This window comes from Python bivittatus, unplaced genomic scaffold (assembly GCF_059951505.1).
Source record: "Python bivittatus isolate LINGU-HERP-01145 unplaced genomic scaffold, Pbiv_v1 ctg000020_np1212, whole genome shotgun sequence".
NCBI lineage: Eukaryota > Metazoa > Chordata > Lepidosauria > Squamata > Pythonidae > Python > Python bivittatus.
In genome coordinates this window covers 117,182,299-117,196,315 of record NW_028277030.1, presented here as the reverse complement: position 1 = coordinate 117,196,315, position 14,017 = coordinate 117,182,299, and the positions used below count along the sequence as shown (strand labels likewise).

At 37.8% G+C, this 14,017-nt stretch overlaps 1 protein-coding gene across 8 annotated transcripts in view; it reads left to right on the top strand.

Moving 5' to 3' along the window:
- The window catches only part of THADA (THADA armadillo repeat containing), a 158,326-nt gene that overhangs the window by 96,718 nt on the left and 47,591 nt on the right, over nucleotides 1-14,017 (top strand). For all 8 annotated transcript variants that reach the window (XR_015797371.1, XM_088147564.1, XM_088147556.1 and 5 more), the window contains one exon: nucleotides 11,749-11,864. Coding sequence is in view for 7 of the 8 variants with exons in the window: in XM_088147564.1 (XP_088003690.1) it covers nucleotides 11,749-11,864 (116 nt within the window). In the remaining variant the exon portion in view is untranslated. The remainder of the gene's footprint in view (nucleotides 1-11,748; nucleotides 11,865-14,017) is intronic.

Here is a 14,017-nt window from a genome sequence, read left to right as displayed (position 1 = left end):
CATCGTATGCCGGCCGTGAAAGCCTTCGACAATACATATTTGACATATACTATTTCATAGTTGATTTATAAAGGCTGATACTGTGATTGAATATTATAGTATCTAGAGATCAAAGCAGTAAAACTACTACCATTAAATGTTTTTCATTGCACCTTCCTTGCAGCTGCTCTTCTTCTTAGTTCAGTTTTATTGACCAAGATAAGCTTTTCTTTGAAGTTGGGGGAAAAAAAAGAATGTCAAGTGGAGAGGAAAACATAAAAATTATGACTATGTACCTATTTATTGTCTTTGTTAATAATTTTTTACATACAGTCTTGGTATCATCAGCTAGGTAAATTTTATATGTTGCCAGGTATTCTAAATATTTAAGCAAGTACTGCACAAAAAGTATGACTGAACTATCCATTTTATGAATAAATCAAGCTGGAATATAGGTACATTCATGATGGTGTGTAAATAATATATTGTCATTATTATGTCCTTCCAGGATGTTTTCTGTCCCATGGGAGTCTGGTGCTTGTCTGTAACTGTGTTATAGTAAAGCTAGGAAATTGATATTTTGGCTATTTGTGCATCTTAAACAGATGGCCAGGTGTTGTATGAAACACTGAAGGGTGTTATTAGCGATTTAATATGTAGGTATGTGCTTTGCACAGTGGCAGAGTATTAGTATCAGAAGACCAGCAAGGCTGGCATCCTACATTGATTTGTGCATATGGGAAAGGATTAAGTGTGCTAGTATACAGTACAGCTAAATTACTTTTCCTTCCTTCAACTATTCTTTGTGAGTTTAATGGAAAGGGAAATGCTCAATGTTTAAGCTGGTTTTAGAAAAGGATGAAGAACAAGAGACATTTAATAATGACATTGTTTGAAGGAGTATTGGCTTTAGCCTTTTTTCAAGTTTGAAAGCCTTGGAAGCTCCCCCACCCCACTTCCTGTTTTGCATAATAGTATGAATGCAATTCATATATCACTTTTCAAATGGGAAATGTAGTTACATGTGATGAGATTAATTGATTTTCAGGCAGTTCTGGAAATGTAAAAATTGCTATGGAAATTTTAAAACAAACTGAATGCACTACAGTTAGCCTTAATGTTTATTTCACTGTTAGCACAATACTCATTAAGGCTGGTTTTGATTATGCCGTTAGCCTTCAGTTTGCCCTTTGATTTACCTTGGCTGAGGTGTTTGCAGTTAAATGCCACTGTGAAAATCATTGGAAAACATTAACATTAACATGTTATTGCAAGCTGACATGCTTAGCCTGATGGGAAATAAAATTTATAAATAGGCTAGTTCATATGCATATGGTAAAAGTCTGATGAGTTATAGTAACTGTTATTATGTGGCTCATTTGTTTCCCAGGGTTTGAATTTCATTAAAGGCTTTCTTTCTATGTAAGTTTATAATTTGAAAAGAAATGCATTAATAAATAGTTGCAGAAGAAACCTTGCATTAACTAATAATTATTTGTTCACGCTGTAAACTTTGGTACGGAGATTATTCCCAGATGGACCATCAATAAAACCTGGTAAGATTGTTCATCCTGTTCCTAGAGGTGGGAAACAACAGAATTATCAGCTCAGTAAGCATCAGATATAAAAAAATGCATCCAGATAGAAGTCAGCCAAATTAGACAAATGGGTTGCATCTCATCACTCTCCTTTCTCCAGTTCAGAGCTATTCCACTTATTTATATAAATGTTTCTTCTTTACATCAAATACAAATCCTGACCAAATGCAACTACTGGGATTTCTTCAGGAAAATATCATGCTACCCAACATCTTATCTACCTGTTGCAGTACTGTATTCAGAAGATAGACTTCTATGCCTAAAGACAATCTTTAGAATGTTTCCTGATACTAATAAATAATGAAAATAATAGTATCTTTTATGAATTTATTTTGAGTCACATAGGCATTCAGACCAATATAGTTTCTCTCTCTTACTCTTTTAATTATTAATTCATATTATTAATTTAAACAAAACAAATTATTACAGAAAATTGAGGTAAAGAGTAGCTAAGAAATCAAGAATCAAGAAGACAATGGCTTTAATTGTGACCATGTATTTACTAGCTAATGAGATCATATCATACTGGATCAGATCCAAGGGTCATTTAGTATGGTGTCCTGTTCCAGAGAGTAGCCAGTTAGATCTTCCAAGAAACCTGTTAAGCCAGTACCAATATTCTCTCCCCAGCCACTGATACTCAATATAACTATTATTGATGTATTAAACGTGTTTCTAAGTGGATTATGGGAACATTAGGTGACATGATGAGCAAGAAGGTGGGTCATTTGTTTATTCACCCAAAATCTGTTCAGCAATTTTCTCCATAGCTTGAGGATTTAAAGCAAAAGTGGCTAAGATTTGAATATGTATGTTGACTACAAAACTTCACTTTGAAAAAAACTGCTCTTAGTCCTTTTCTCTAAAAGACACCTTGCCTGTTGAAAATAATTCTGAGATATGGTATCAGTGCCTGCAGCTCAGATGGATCACTGGCCACTGAGCTGTTTGGTCTCATGTAAGTGGAGAGATATTCCCAGGAACACAGCTACAAATCTTACAGTACATGCATGGCAAGAGAAGCCTATCACCACTGGAGAAATTATTTCAGAGATGGCTGTCCCTCCTCTTCCAAGGTCCTTCTGCAGCATGTAGCACTTACTGAAAAGCCGCTTCTAAGAATGGAATAAGATGTTGCTCAAATGGAGAAATCAGCAGACATCAGAGACTTTTGCATTTCTTACATAAAACTTCTGTAAAAGATTCACTTTTTAAAGCTCACCTTGTTTATCCTTTTATTGACAAAAGGCTATTTTCTCATTTGGAACAAGCTATTTCTATCTGATTCCCCTCCCCCTGTGTTCCTGTCTCCCAAGTCTGATGCAGAGAGTTAGGGGATATTTGGGAACAACACATTTGGGTGGGGGGTAGAATATGTAGAATCCTACGTATACAGGATTGCATTGGGGAAGCGAAATAAAAAAAAAATTACTGTGCTCCCTTCTTTGTTGATGTCAGTTGACGGGAAATCGGATACAACCTACATGAACATTGTTAACAATCTTTCTGCATTTAAAGCTTTTTTGGGGGGGTGATAATATTAGGTGCTTGAGGCATCTTCCACAGATTTTCTAAGTCACACAATAGTAGGACAGTTTCCCAATATGTAAAATGGCAATAAACCACAATTAACATTTATTAGGTAGACGATTTTCAAAGCAATTTAGATTATATCAAGTTTTTAATCAAAATATTTATTTGTTTACTTCATTTTCCATGCCATTCCATTTCTGGAGATTCTGAAGGGCTAACATGCATATTAAATTATTTCCCCCAGAAGCCTGACTTACAGCCATATAGAGAATGCTTCAAAACTAATGTCTGTCTGAGCCTGAAATCATGATAAAACATAAGCTATTTTTTCATATCTTATATCTTTCATATAATATATGAAAGTAAAAGCTTGTTTATTGCAGCAATCATCTACGTAAAATAACTTGACAGTTTTGTGCCTGATCCAATCATATAGCTCAAGAAGAGCTATCTTTTTGCTACATCTACTGTATGTTCATTATGGCTGTTTTGCAAACCCTGGAGCTCCCTTTCTTGCTTTAGTTTCACCTGTACTAGTGCTGCATTTTTTTGCAGCTTACTGTTTACGTGGTATTCCATTTCAGTTGCTGAACCATATGGAATTCTTCAGAGTGTCAAATAAACTTTCTGTGCTGAAAATGTATAATATAGAGTGATGTCAGTTCATTCACACACACCCTTTCAAGAATCCGGAGTATTGCTTCAATCTTTAAGTTAGACATGTGAATATTTATGTATATTTGACTCTTGCATACAAGTTAGTGACATGCAAGCAGAGATGTTACAATTGTAGTGGAAGAATATGTAACCTTTGTCTAAATTATAGAAAGTCAATTATTATATATCATAAAGAGAGGAAAAATTACAAATTTCATTTCATTAACATGCTTACACTTGGTTTTGTGCTTATATTCCATTACATTTTTGTTAGTCATCTCTCATGCATGTTTTGAAATAGTTTATTGTGAGTTTTAAGAAAACAAAAAGACACTTCTTCCATATGTACATTTAGAAAACCTTATTTAATAAACGTAAAATTGGTGTTGCTGTATTTGGACTAAAATCTATGTGTATTTAAGAAATATCTATATATATGGCCACCCAACTCTACAATAACTTTGGGCGGCATACAGTAAAAACAATCATACAATTCACTTAAAACAAAGAACCCCCAAATGCCATAAGAAAAACCACCACTAAGAGTCACACAGGTCCAGCCACCCACTTGAACCCGACAACCAGGTTTTCAGGGCTCTTTTGAACACAGCCAAGGTGGGTCCAGGTGCATCTTAGGGGGGATGGTGTTCCAGAGGGCAGGTGTTGTGACAGAGAAGGCATGCTTCCTAGGTTCACTCAGATGCTACTGCTTAAAGGGTGGGACCTGGAGCATGCCAACTCTCCCCAATCATACAAAATCAAATCAAATCTTCAGATCAAATCTTTATTATGATCAAAGATCAAAAGACACAAGAAATATGTGAAAGTAATAAATTTCAGTTAATAAAACATAGTTTACTAAGAGGAGAATGTAAAGTGTGAATTATAAAATGAAATTAAAATTAGTTGGAGAAATCAGCTAGTGTTGTTTCTTCACTGTAGTCCAGCAGTAGATAGAAATACTCCTTGTTGTCTTGATTAGTATTTGATAGTAGGAATTTTGTGTAAAACTCATCCATTTTGCCTGGGCATCATTGAAAGATGAACACTAGAAGGCATTTTTGAGAGTGCCTTTAGTAGTCACAATAATGAAGCACATGCTGAACTGTCTCTACCTCTCCAAAGTCTCATGGGCATAGACGTTTCTGTATAGGAATTTTGTTATATCTTCTAGTTAAGAGGGCAGAAGGTAAGACATTCTGTCTAGCTTTGAAAACTGGGAGGAGGTTAGGGTGCTCAGGGAGTTTGCAAGTTTCCAGCTAACCTTGGTAATGAACATTCTAGAGCTCCAATGTTAGGGAATTAATTTCAGTTTGTAGATCTACATCCTTCAGTGTTTGGTATATAATCCTTTTAGCCTGGTCAAAATTAGCAGAAATAAGTGGTTCCTTGGATAAGCCAATGGTGTTTAATTTATTTCCTGCAGTTAAAGACCATAATGAGGCATAATCTTCTGTTAAGATCAGTGGTGCTAGGTCCAGTGGCATAAACAGACATTTCAGCCAATATGTCAGTACTGCTCCCAAGTTTGATTTTGGACATCCTTACTTCAAGTCTCAGGGCTGCATTAGAGATGCTTCTTGGGGCATCAAATATTGTGCTAGAAACTTAGTTTGTGTGACCTCTGTAAAGTTGTTTTAACAAATATACTAACCTGTGCCACATATAGAATTTGGCAACAAAAAAGAATCTTCTAATGGCCATGGAGGATTTAGCCAGTTTCATTTATATACTAATATAAGAGCTTTCCAAGATTCTGTGGCATGAAATACTGCCCTGAGGTATTTAAAGGAGGATACTTGCTCTATGCTGGCCCCACCTACTGTCCATCTATATTGCTTTGCCTATTGGCCAGATAGTATTATTTTAGACTTCTGGTGGTTTATAATCAACTTATGAAGGTTGCAGAAATATGTAATAGTATTGAGTGCTCTTCTAAGGCCAGTTTGGGTGTATGGAATGATTGCACCATTATCAGCATATATGAGTAGAAGGATCTGATATCTGGTAGTTTTAAGGGCTTGTAAGTCAGAGGAATCTTTCACCATATCATTGATACAGGGCTGGTGCTAAAATGCAACCCTCTCTGACACTTTTGAGGTATATACACTCTTTGTAAGCATTCCTTGAGGGTTGTACCTCACTTGGAGCAGTATATTTGTATGTAGCTTCTACATTAAAAATGAGCGTCTGTCAACGTTGGTATTTTGAAGCTTTTAGCATAATTGGGTTTGCATTCTTGAATCAAATGCTGATTTGAAATGAACAAAGGCCACATACAAGGGAGATTCAAATTTGTGTACATATTTCTCTATTAGATGGTGCAACAGAAAGATGTGATCTACTTTCAGATATCTCATTTGAAATCCAGCCTGTTCCAGTCCAGTGATTCTTTCACAGTCTAGCCAATCCTGTAGTTTTTGGTCCAAGAGTCTGGCATAGAGTTTGCCTGTAAAATTCAGTAGGCCTATAATTGTTTGAATCTCCTTTCGCACCTTTCTGTAAATACGGTCCACTATCACCTTCCTCCATTTCTTGGGGAATGTTGCCCATTTAATCAGTGTACTATAGATGAATAGGGAGGCAAGAAGGGATGTCCACCAGTCAGAGTGCAACTTAAGGAACTCTGATGGGACATAGTCACTGCCTGGGACCTTCTCTGGTCCTAGGAATTCTGTAGATTTAATTGTTTTGGAGAGGGTGACTTAAGCATAGAGAAATAACAGGTTTTTGACCCACTTCCATATATTGGGAGGTACTTGATATGAGGTAAGAGTTAAATTTATATTAAATATATTTCTACCATAGGTAGAACTTTATAGAATACATTTTGAACAAACAAATCTTGATTTATCTTTCCTTTTACTATTTAATGTGTAGTGAACCGCAGGAAGGGTTTGTTTGTTTTTAATAGTAATTTTATTAAAAATGGCAATTTCAAAGATAAAAACTAATACAAACTAAAAAAAGAAAAAGAAAATCAGAAAGTAAGGAAAAAGAAAGAAAGAAAAATAGAAAAGAAAGAAAAACAAGAATATAGTAAAGAAAAAGAAAAATATATAAAGGAATGATTTCCCCCTCATCTCAAATATAAACAATTTTAGTAACTTATCACCTTCTCTTAAAATACAACAAATGATCTCTTCTTTCCATATCCCATCTCTTATCTATAAACAAATCCTTAAAGTCTCATTGTTTCAGTCCTGATCAGCGAAAGTCCATTAAAGGTTACCAGAGATGACAACATATCTATTTTAACTTTGATCAGATAAACTAACTTTATATTCCTTTTACTTCTAACAATCTTGATCTTTAGTCCCCTCAAATAATGTCCTAGAACTTGATTTCTTTTTATTTTTTCTTTGTCCCTTCTCATAACAATCTTTGAAGTTTTAACAAGCCTCTTTTGTAAATCCAGTGTAGGAAAATTACCCAGGTCACTCTCTTGGTTTGTTATGTGTATATCCCTTTTAATTATTAAGACATCAGGCGGTTTCTTTTGTATGGCCAGTAGAGCATGTTTTTTCCATATCATTCTTGTAGCCTGTCATTTTTAAATCCACTTTCAGATCAGTCTCAGTCTTGTCAGGTAAAACCTGTTCCTCTTTCATAACATCTTTTAAACACAGTCTTATCTATAATAGAGGCAGACACTCTTGAAATTAACTTCTGGGTCCATTGTTCAAAAACATCCTTCAGTGTGTCCAGTATTAAAATATTTTGCTTCATTCTGTATTAGTAAGTCAAATTTAGGTGTTCTTCTCCTATAATTGTAATCTTTAGTTCCTTCTGGTTCCCTCTAGTGTACAACCTTCAAAGTCTCATCCTATCACTTTTTTTTTAAAGAGAATTCAAAACAAAAGCATTTTTCCACAGCAAGTCTTCTTCTAATTAATTCCAAAATCTTATTTCAAATCCATCTGGACCCTGAGTCCATTTGTAACTTTCCAAAATCAAAGTTCTAATCACCCTTTTACTGTTTATTAAAAAAAAATTAAGTCCTTAAACTTGTATTTAAAACTTCCTTTGCTAAGGGTTGGAGGAAACTCACCTGATGTTTTCAGACTTGTCAATCCAAAGGTTCCTAATAGCTGAAAAACAGTTAACAAGCAATTTCCAAAAGTGATTAGAAAAAGAAATGTGCAAACCCAGTGTCCTTTTAAAAGTGCTGACTGCGGTTTGAGTGAGATGGCTTTTCCCTCATCTCCCAGAGCTCTAAACCTGCTGAAGGCTGATGTGTTGCAGTCTCCTTGTGAGAAACAACTGTCTGGAGCACTTGTGGGCAATCTCAGTTCCTCTCCTTATCTGGAGAGGAATTACAAAGAGCCGGTCTACTTGCTGGCTCTTCATTCTGTCCCAGTTGTTTGCTCTGCTTTTATGCTGGCCATGGAATTCTGGGCGTTGAAGTACACATGTCTTAAAGTTGCCAAGGTTGAGAATCCCTACTCTATTCATTTATGGTAACTTTTCCTTGTACTTAGCCATTTGGGGTATCCAACTTTTTAAGGGAAACTACAAATCCAAATTTTAAAATGGCCTTTTCTGTATTTTCAGAAGATGATGATGCAGCCTGGATGGTGTAACAGAAAGACAACACTGTTAGTTTAAAATTCAAATCAAAGCTTACCATGATTCAGAAAAACATGTTTGTTCTTTTTCAAAGTATACTGAGCAAATATGGATCCTATTACACATCCAACAAGTTGTCATTTCATCTAAACTTTAAAAAAAAAACCAAAACCTGGTGTCTAGGAAACATTGCTCTTTTGAAAATGGTTGCATTATAAAGAAGGTTCATGAGGTTTTTCATTTTATGTGAACTCTTACACTTAATAACTTTGAAATGAATTTTGAGGCTCACAGAGTCGTGTACTTGAGATGGGTGGCCACATAAATCAAATAAATAAATAATAAAAGTAAATAAATAATTTTGAAATGGTGCATCCAGAGAGGAGACAGAAATTTAACAATAAAGACTTGAAAATATTTTTAAACCTTTACCTTGGATGTGATTTCTGCAATTTTCTCTCTAACCAGAGTATGTTACTGTAACTTGGAATTGCCAAAATCAAATATATGCTTAAGTTTTCTTTAAACACCTGTAGATGGGAGCAGATAAATTCAGCTCTTAGACCATGCTTACCGTACACAGTTGTTTTGAAAATTATTAAAGTTGCTGACTTTTAATAGAGAAAAGCCCGCCTGCCTGCCTGCCTGCCTGCCCCTCCCTCCCTCCCTCCCTCTGTCAGAACCTGTATCAATCAAATGTCAATTTTAAAAAGCTATAGCAGTCAATGAGTGTTTGCTTGATTTGTTTCTGCCATTTGTACCTGGGGGGCGGGATGGTAGTTTATAGTTGTGCTTGGGTTATTGCTATGAGATGGATAGGCGCTCACACTGATATGGGAATTTACAGCAAGACCTGAATGCAGACAAAACCGGTGGTAGTCTGAAGGCTGGGAAGAACTATGTTATCAATGGGAGGAATGCACAAGGCCACCATTCTGTGAGAAAGGAGTTTGGCGCCAATCTAGCAAGGGGGCGGATAAGTAGAGGGAAATTTACACAGGCTTTAGTTTTAGCAATGCTTTGCTTCAAGCTGCATGTACCAACCAATAAAGGAGCATTTATCTGAACCAGGCCTGGTTTCACGAGAATTCTTCTAAATTGGGGTTTGGACTTTGTGGACCTGACTGACTGACTGACTGACTGACTCCCTCCCTCCCTCCCTCTTTGTTTGTTTGTTTGTTTCATACTCAGATGCTATATTCCTTCACGCACATTTAAGGGGAGGTAGATTTACCACGTACATAGAGACAGTGGTCAAAGCAAACAAACAAAAAAGGGATGCCCCATATCCTTAATTGAATGCAGCTATATTTTTATTTAGGTATGCACATGCATGCCAAGCATGAATTTCAAGTGATGGTCATAGAAGAGATCAGTTATGTCTGTATGGGACTCCTATAATTTTCACTGGAAAAAAGGCATAGTAATTAGAAATAGTACTATGCATATACCAAATCATTTAATAAAAATTGTTCCTAAGATCAACTAGAAATGGTGATGAAAAATAGTTCATTTAGTGACAGATAGATTAGTATATGATACAACACTATATACAGTCAGGTCCAGAAATATTGGGACATCGACACAATTCTAACATCTTTGGCTCTGTACACCACCACAATGGATTTGGAATGAAACAAACACAATGTGCCTTAACTGCAGACTGTCAGCTTTAATTTGAGGGTATGTACATCCAACTCAGGTGAACGGTGTAGGAATTACAAGAGTTTGCATATGTGCCTCCCACTTGTTAAGGTACCAAAAGTAATGGGACAATTGGCTTCTCAGCTGTTCCATGGCCAGGCATGTGATATTCCCTCAGTACCCCAATTACAATGTGCAGATAAAAGGCCCAGAGTTCATTTCAAGTGTGCTATTTGCATTTGGAATCTGTTGCTGTCAACTCTCAAGATGAGATCCAAAGAGCTGTCACTATCAGTGAAGCAAGCCATCATTAGGCTGAAGAAACAAAACAAACCCATCAGAGAGATAGCAAGAACATTAGGCGTGGCCAAAACAACTGTTTGGAACATTCTCAAAAAGAAGGAACGCACCGGTGAGCTCAGCAACACCAAAAGACCCGGGAGACAACGGAAAACAACTGTGGTGGATGACCGAAGAATCCTTTCCCTGGTGAAGAAAACACCCTTCACAACAGTTGGCCAGATCAAGAACACTCTCCAGGAGGTAGGTGTATGTGTGTCAAAGTCAACAATCAAAAGAAGACTTCACCAGAGTGAATACAGAGGGTTCACCACAAGATGTAAACCATTGGTGAGCCTCAAAAACAGGAAGGCCAGATTAGAGTTTGCCAAACGACATCTAAAAAAGCCTTCACAGTTCTGGAACAACATCCTATGGACAGATGAGACCAAGATCAACTTGTACCAGAGTGATGGGAAGAGAAGAGTATGGAGAAGGAAAGGAACTGCTCATGGTCCTAAGCATACCACCTCATCAGTGAAGCATGGTGGTGGTAGTGTCATGGCGTGGGCATGTATGGCTGCCAATGGAACTGGTTCTCTTGTATTTATTGATGATGTGACTGCTGACAAAAGCAGCAGGATGAATTCTGCAGTGTTTCGGGCAATATTATCTGCTCACATTCAGCCAAATGCTGCAGAACTCATTGGACGGTGCCTCACAGTACAGATGGACAATGACCCAAAGCATACTGCAAAAGCAACCAAAGAGTTTTTGAAGGGACAGAAGTGGAATGTTATGCAATGGCCAAGTCAATCACCTGACCTGAATCCCATTGAGCATGCATTTCACTTGCTGAAGACAAAACTGAAGGGAAAATGCCCCAAGAACAAGCAGGAACTGAAGACAGTTGCAGTAGAGGCCTGGCAGAGCATCACCAGGGATGAAACCCAGCGTCTGGTGATGTCTATGCGTTCCAGGCTTCAGGCTGTGATTGACTGCAACGGATTTGCAACCAAGTATTAAAAAGGGAAAGTTTGATGTATGATTATTATTCTGTTCCATTACTTTTGGTCTCTTAACACGTGGGAGGCACATATGCAAACTGTTGTAATTCCTACACCGTTCACCTGAGTTGGATGTACATACCCTCAAATTAAAGCTGACAGTCTGCAGTTAAAGCACATTGTGTTTGTTTCATTCCAAATTCATTGTGGTGGTGTATAGAGCCAAAGATGTTAGAATTGTGTCGATGTCCCAATATTTCTGGACCTGACTGTAGAACACAATACAGTGATGAAGAAGGTATCCTTAGATTTAACCAGTGTCACCTTGTTTCTGTAGATGTTTTGGAAGACTGTTCTCCAAGTGGCTAAGTTCTTTTAACTAAAGAGTTATTTTTTAGCAAAACCCAAACCCAAGGAAGTAGATGTTTGGAAAATATTATAATGGCAGTCTGCAACTTCTTTTTCTTTTCTTTTAAACACAGGTCTTTCACTTGCTGCAGTCTTATCTGGAATCTAAACAGAGAGCTAATTCAGACTTTCATCAAGGTTTGAGCAACATTATCACTAGTGTATGTGGCAAGCTATGGTTGGCAAAGAGGTAAGTCAAAAACAGGAATATATTTATTTATAGTCCCAAATCAATAAAAATAAAAGCAAATATGAAGCCTAAAAGTACACAGTAAGCCAGGCCTGAAACAATTAGTAATAAAAAGAGGGTACCACATAATTTCTAAGAACTTGGCAACCTTTTTAGTGTTGCCTACGCTGGATCTTGTACAAGGAAGACTGTAATCTCTTGGTGAGACAGCTAAGATTTCTGATAAATGGATGTATCAAATGCCATGAGTGATTTAATGGACAATTTAGGACTACGTGAGTTGCTGACTCAACTGCTGTCTGAAAATGCACTAATACAGTTATCATATGGGAGAGAAGTATATCTGTCTGTCATCATAATCGGTAATGTGCCAATTTGGGCCAAAGTAAAAATTCCCTGTGAAGAGCAAGTAAGATGTTCTAAAACTATCTAGGAATTGTACCCTAATGGAAATTAATAACTTTTGCTTTCTCATTTAATCTTTGGAAAGATTAAATCTTAGTTCCTCAGGGTGAATTCAGCCAAGGTCTTATCTGGGTCAGATTATGATATAGCCAGGAATGAAAAGCAACTATAAGCCAGGCAGAGTCAAATTGCCTCCTGAGGGTTGAGATAAATATATCTAATAGAGTAAGTTGAACCAGGGATGCTCCCCCCTCTCCCCAAATCTGATACGGCAAAGTCTCAGCTGGGCTCCAGGATAGGTGCAGACTCACAGAGAGCTCACTTGATTATTCCAGCAGTTGGAAGGTTGGAAGTGGATGCCTTTCACACTGAATGTATTGCTGGTTCACTGTGGATTATAGGGCTGAAATTTTTATTGAAAATGAAAAATAAAAATATTTTAAAATCAGTAAACCATTTCTTGGGTTTTCAGTCTCAGATATTACACATTTTGCTAACTGTAAATTTTTCCTTTTTTATTGTTATATCAAGCCATTGGTTATGTTTTCATAATCAAAAATAAAAACAAGCTTCTGAATGAAGAATTAAAAAAGGACTTCTAGATTCCCTGTAGTGCTCAAGTAGATTCAGCATGACCATAGCTATAATAAAAAGGGCCTTCAGAAAACATAAGAGTTTAAGGAAAAAATAAAGATGGAGTAACACACAGTAATTTTCTCCTAAGATTTTGAATAACACAAGTGTAATGGTTAGGCAAGAGTTATAGCAGTGCACTCTCACAGCGGTGAGATATATGTGCCCTCCTAGGGACATTCAGAACTGTCTGGGCTGCCACATTCTGCACCAGCTGTAGCTTCCAGATACTCTTCAAGGGTAGCCCCATATAGAGCATGTTATAGTAATCCAACCAGGAGGTGACCAGGGCATGAGTGACCGTGCGGAGGGCCTCCTGATCAAGGAAGGGACATAATTGCCGCACAACATGAAGTTACGCAAAGGCCCTCTTAGCCACGACTGCCACCTGCTCGTCGAACAGGAGTCGTGAGTCCAGGAGGACCCCCAGATTACACACCAGGTCTGTCTGGGGTAGTGCGACCCCATCAAGAACCAAAGATGATAAACTCCTAGATCTTGAGGTTTCCCATACCCACAGCCACTCCGCCTTATCAGGGTTCAGTTGAAGCCTGTTGTCCCCCATCCAGGCCCCTACAGCCTCCAGGTACCGTGAGAGGGTAGTCACAGCATCACTTAGGTCACCTGGGATGGAGATGTATAATTGGGTACCATCAGCATACTGATGATACCTCATCCCATGGTGCCAGATGATCTCACCCAATGGTTTCATGTTAAATAGGAGCGGCGAAAGCACTGAACCCTGAGGCACCCCACAGAGTAGGGGCCATGGGTTGGACCTCTCACTCCCTGTCAACACTGATTGGGTTTGGCCTTGGAGAAAGGAGCTGAACCAGCACAACACTGTGCCACCCAGCCCCAACTCCTGCAGCCGACCCAAAAGGATACCATGGTTGATGGTATCGAAAGCCGCTGAGAGATCAAGAAGAGCAAGGATGGATGCACTACCCCCATCCCGCTCTCACCAGAGATCATCCAAAAGTGCGACCAGTGCTGTTTCTGTCCCATAACCGGGCCTGAACCCTGACTGATAGGGGTCCAGATAATCCATTTCCTCCAGGATCCTCTGAAGCTGCTGCGTGACCACCTTTTCCACCACTTTTCCTAGAAAGGGA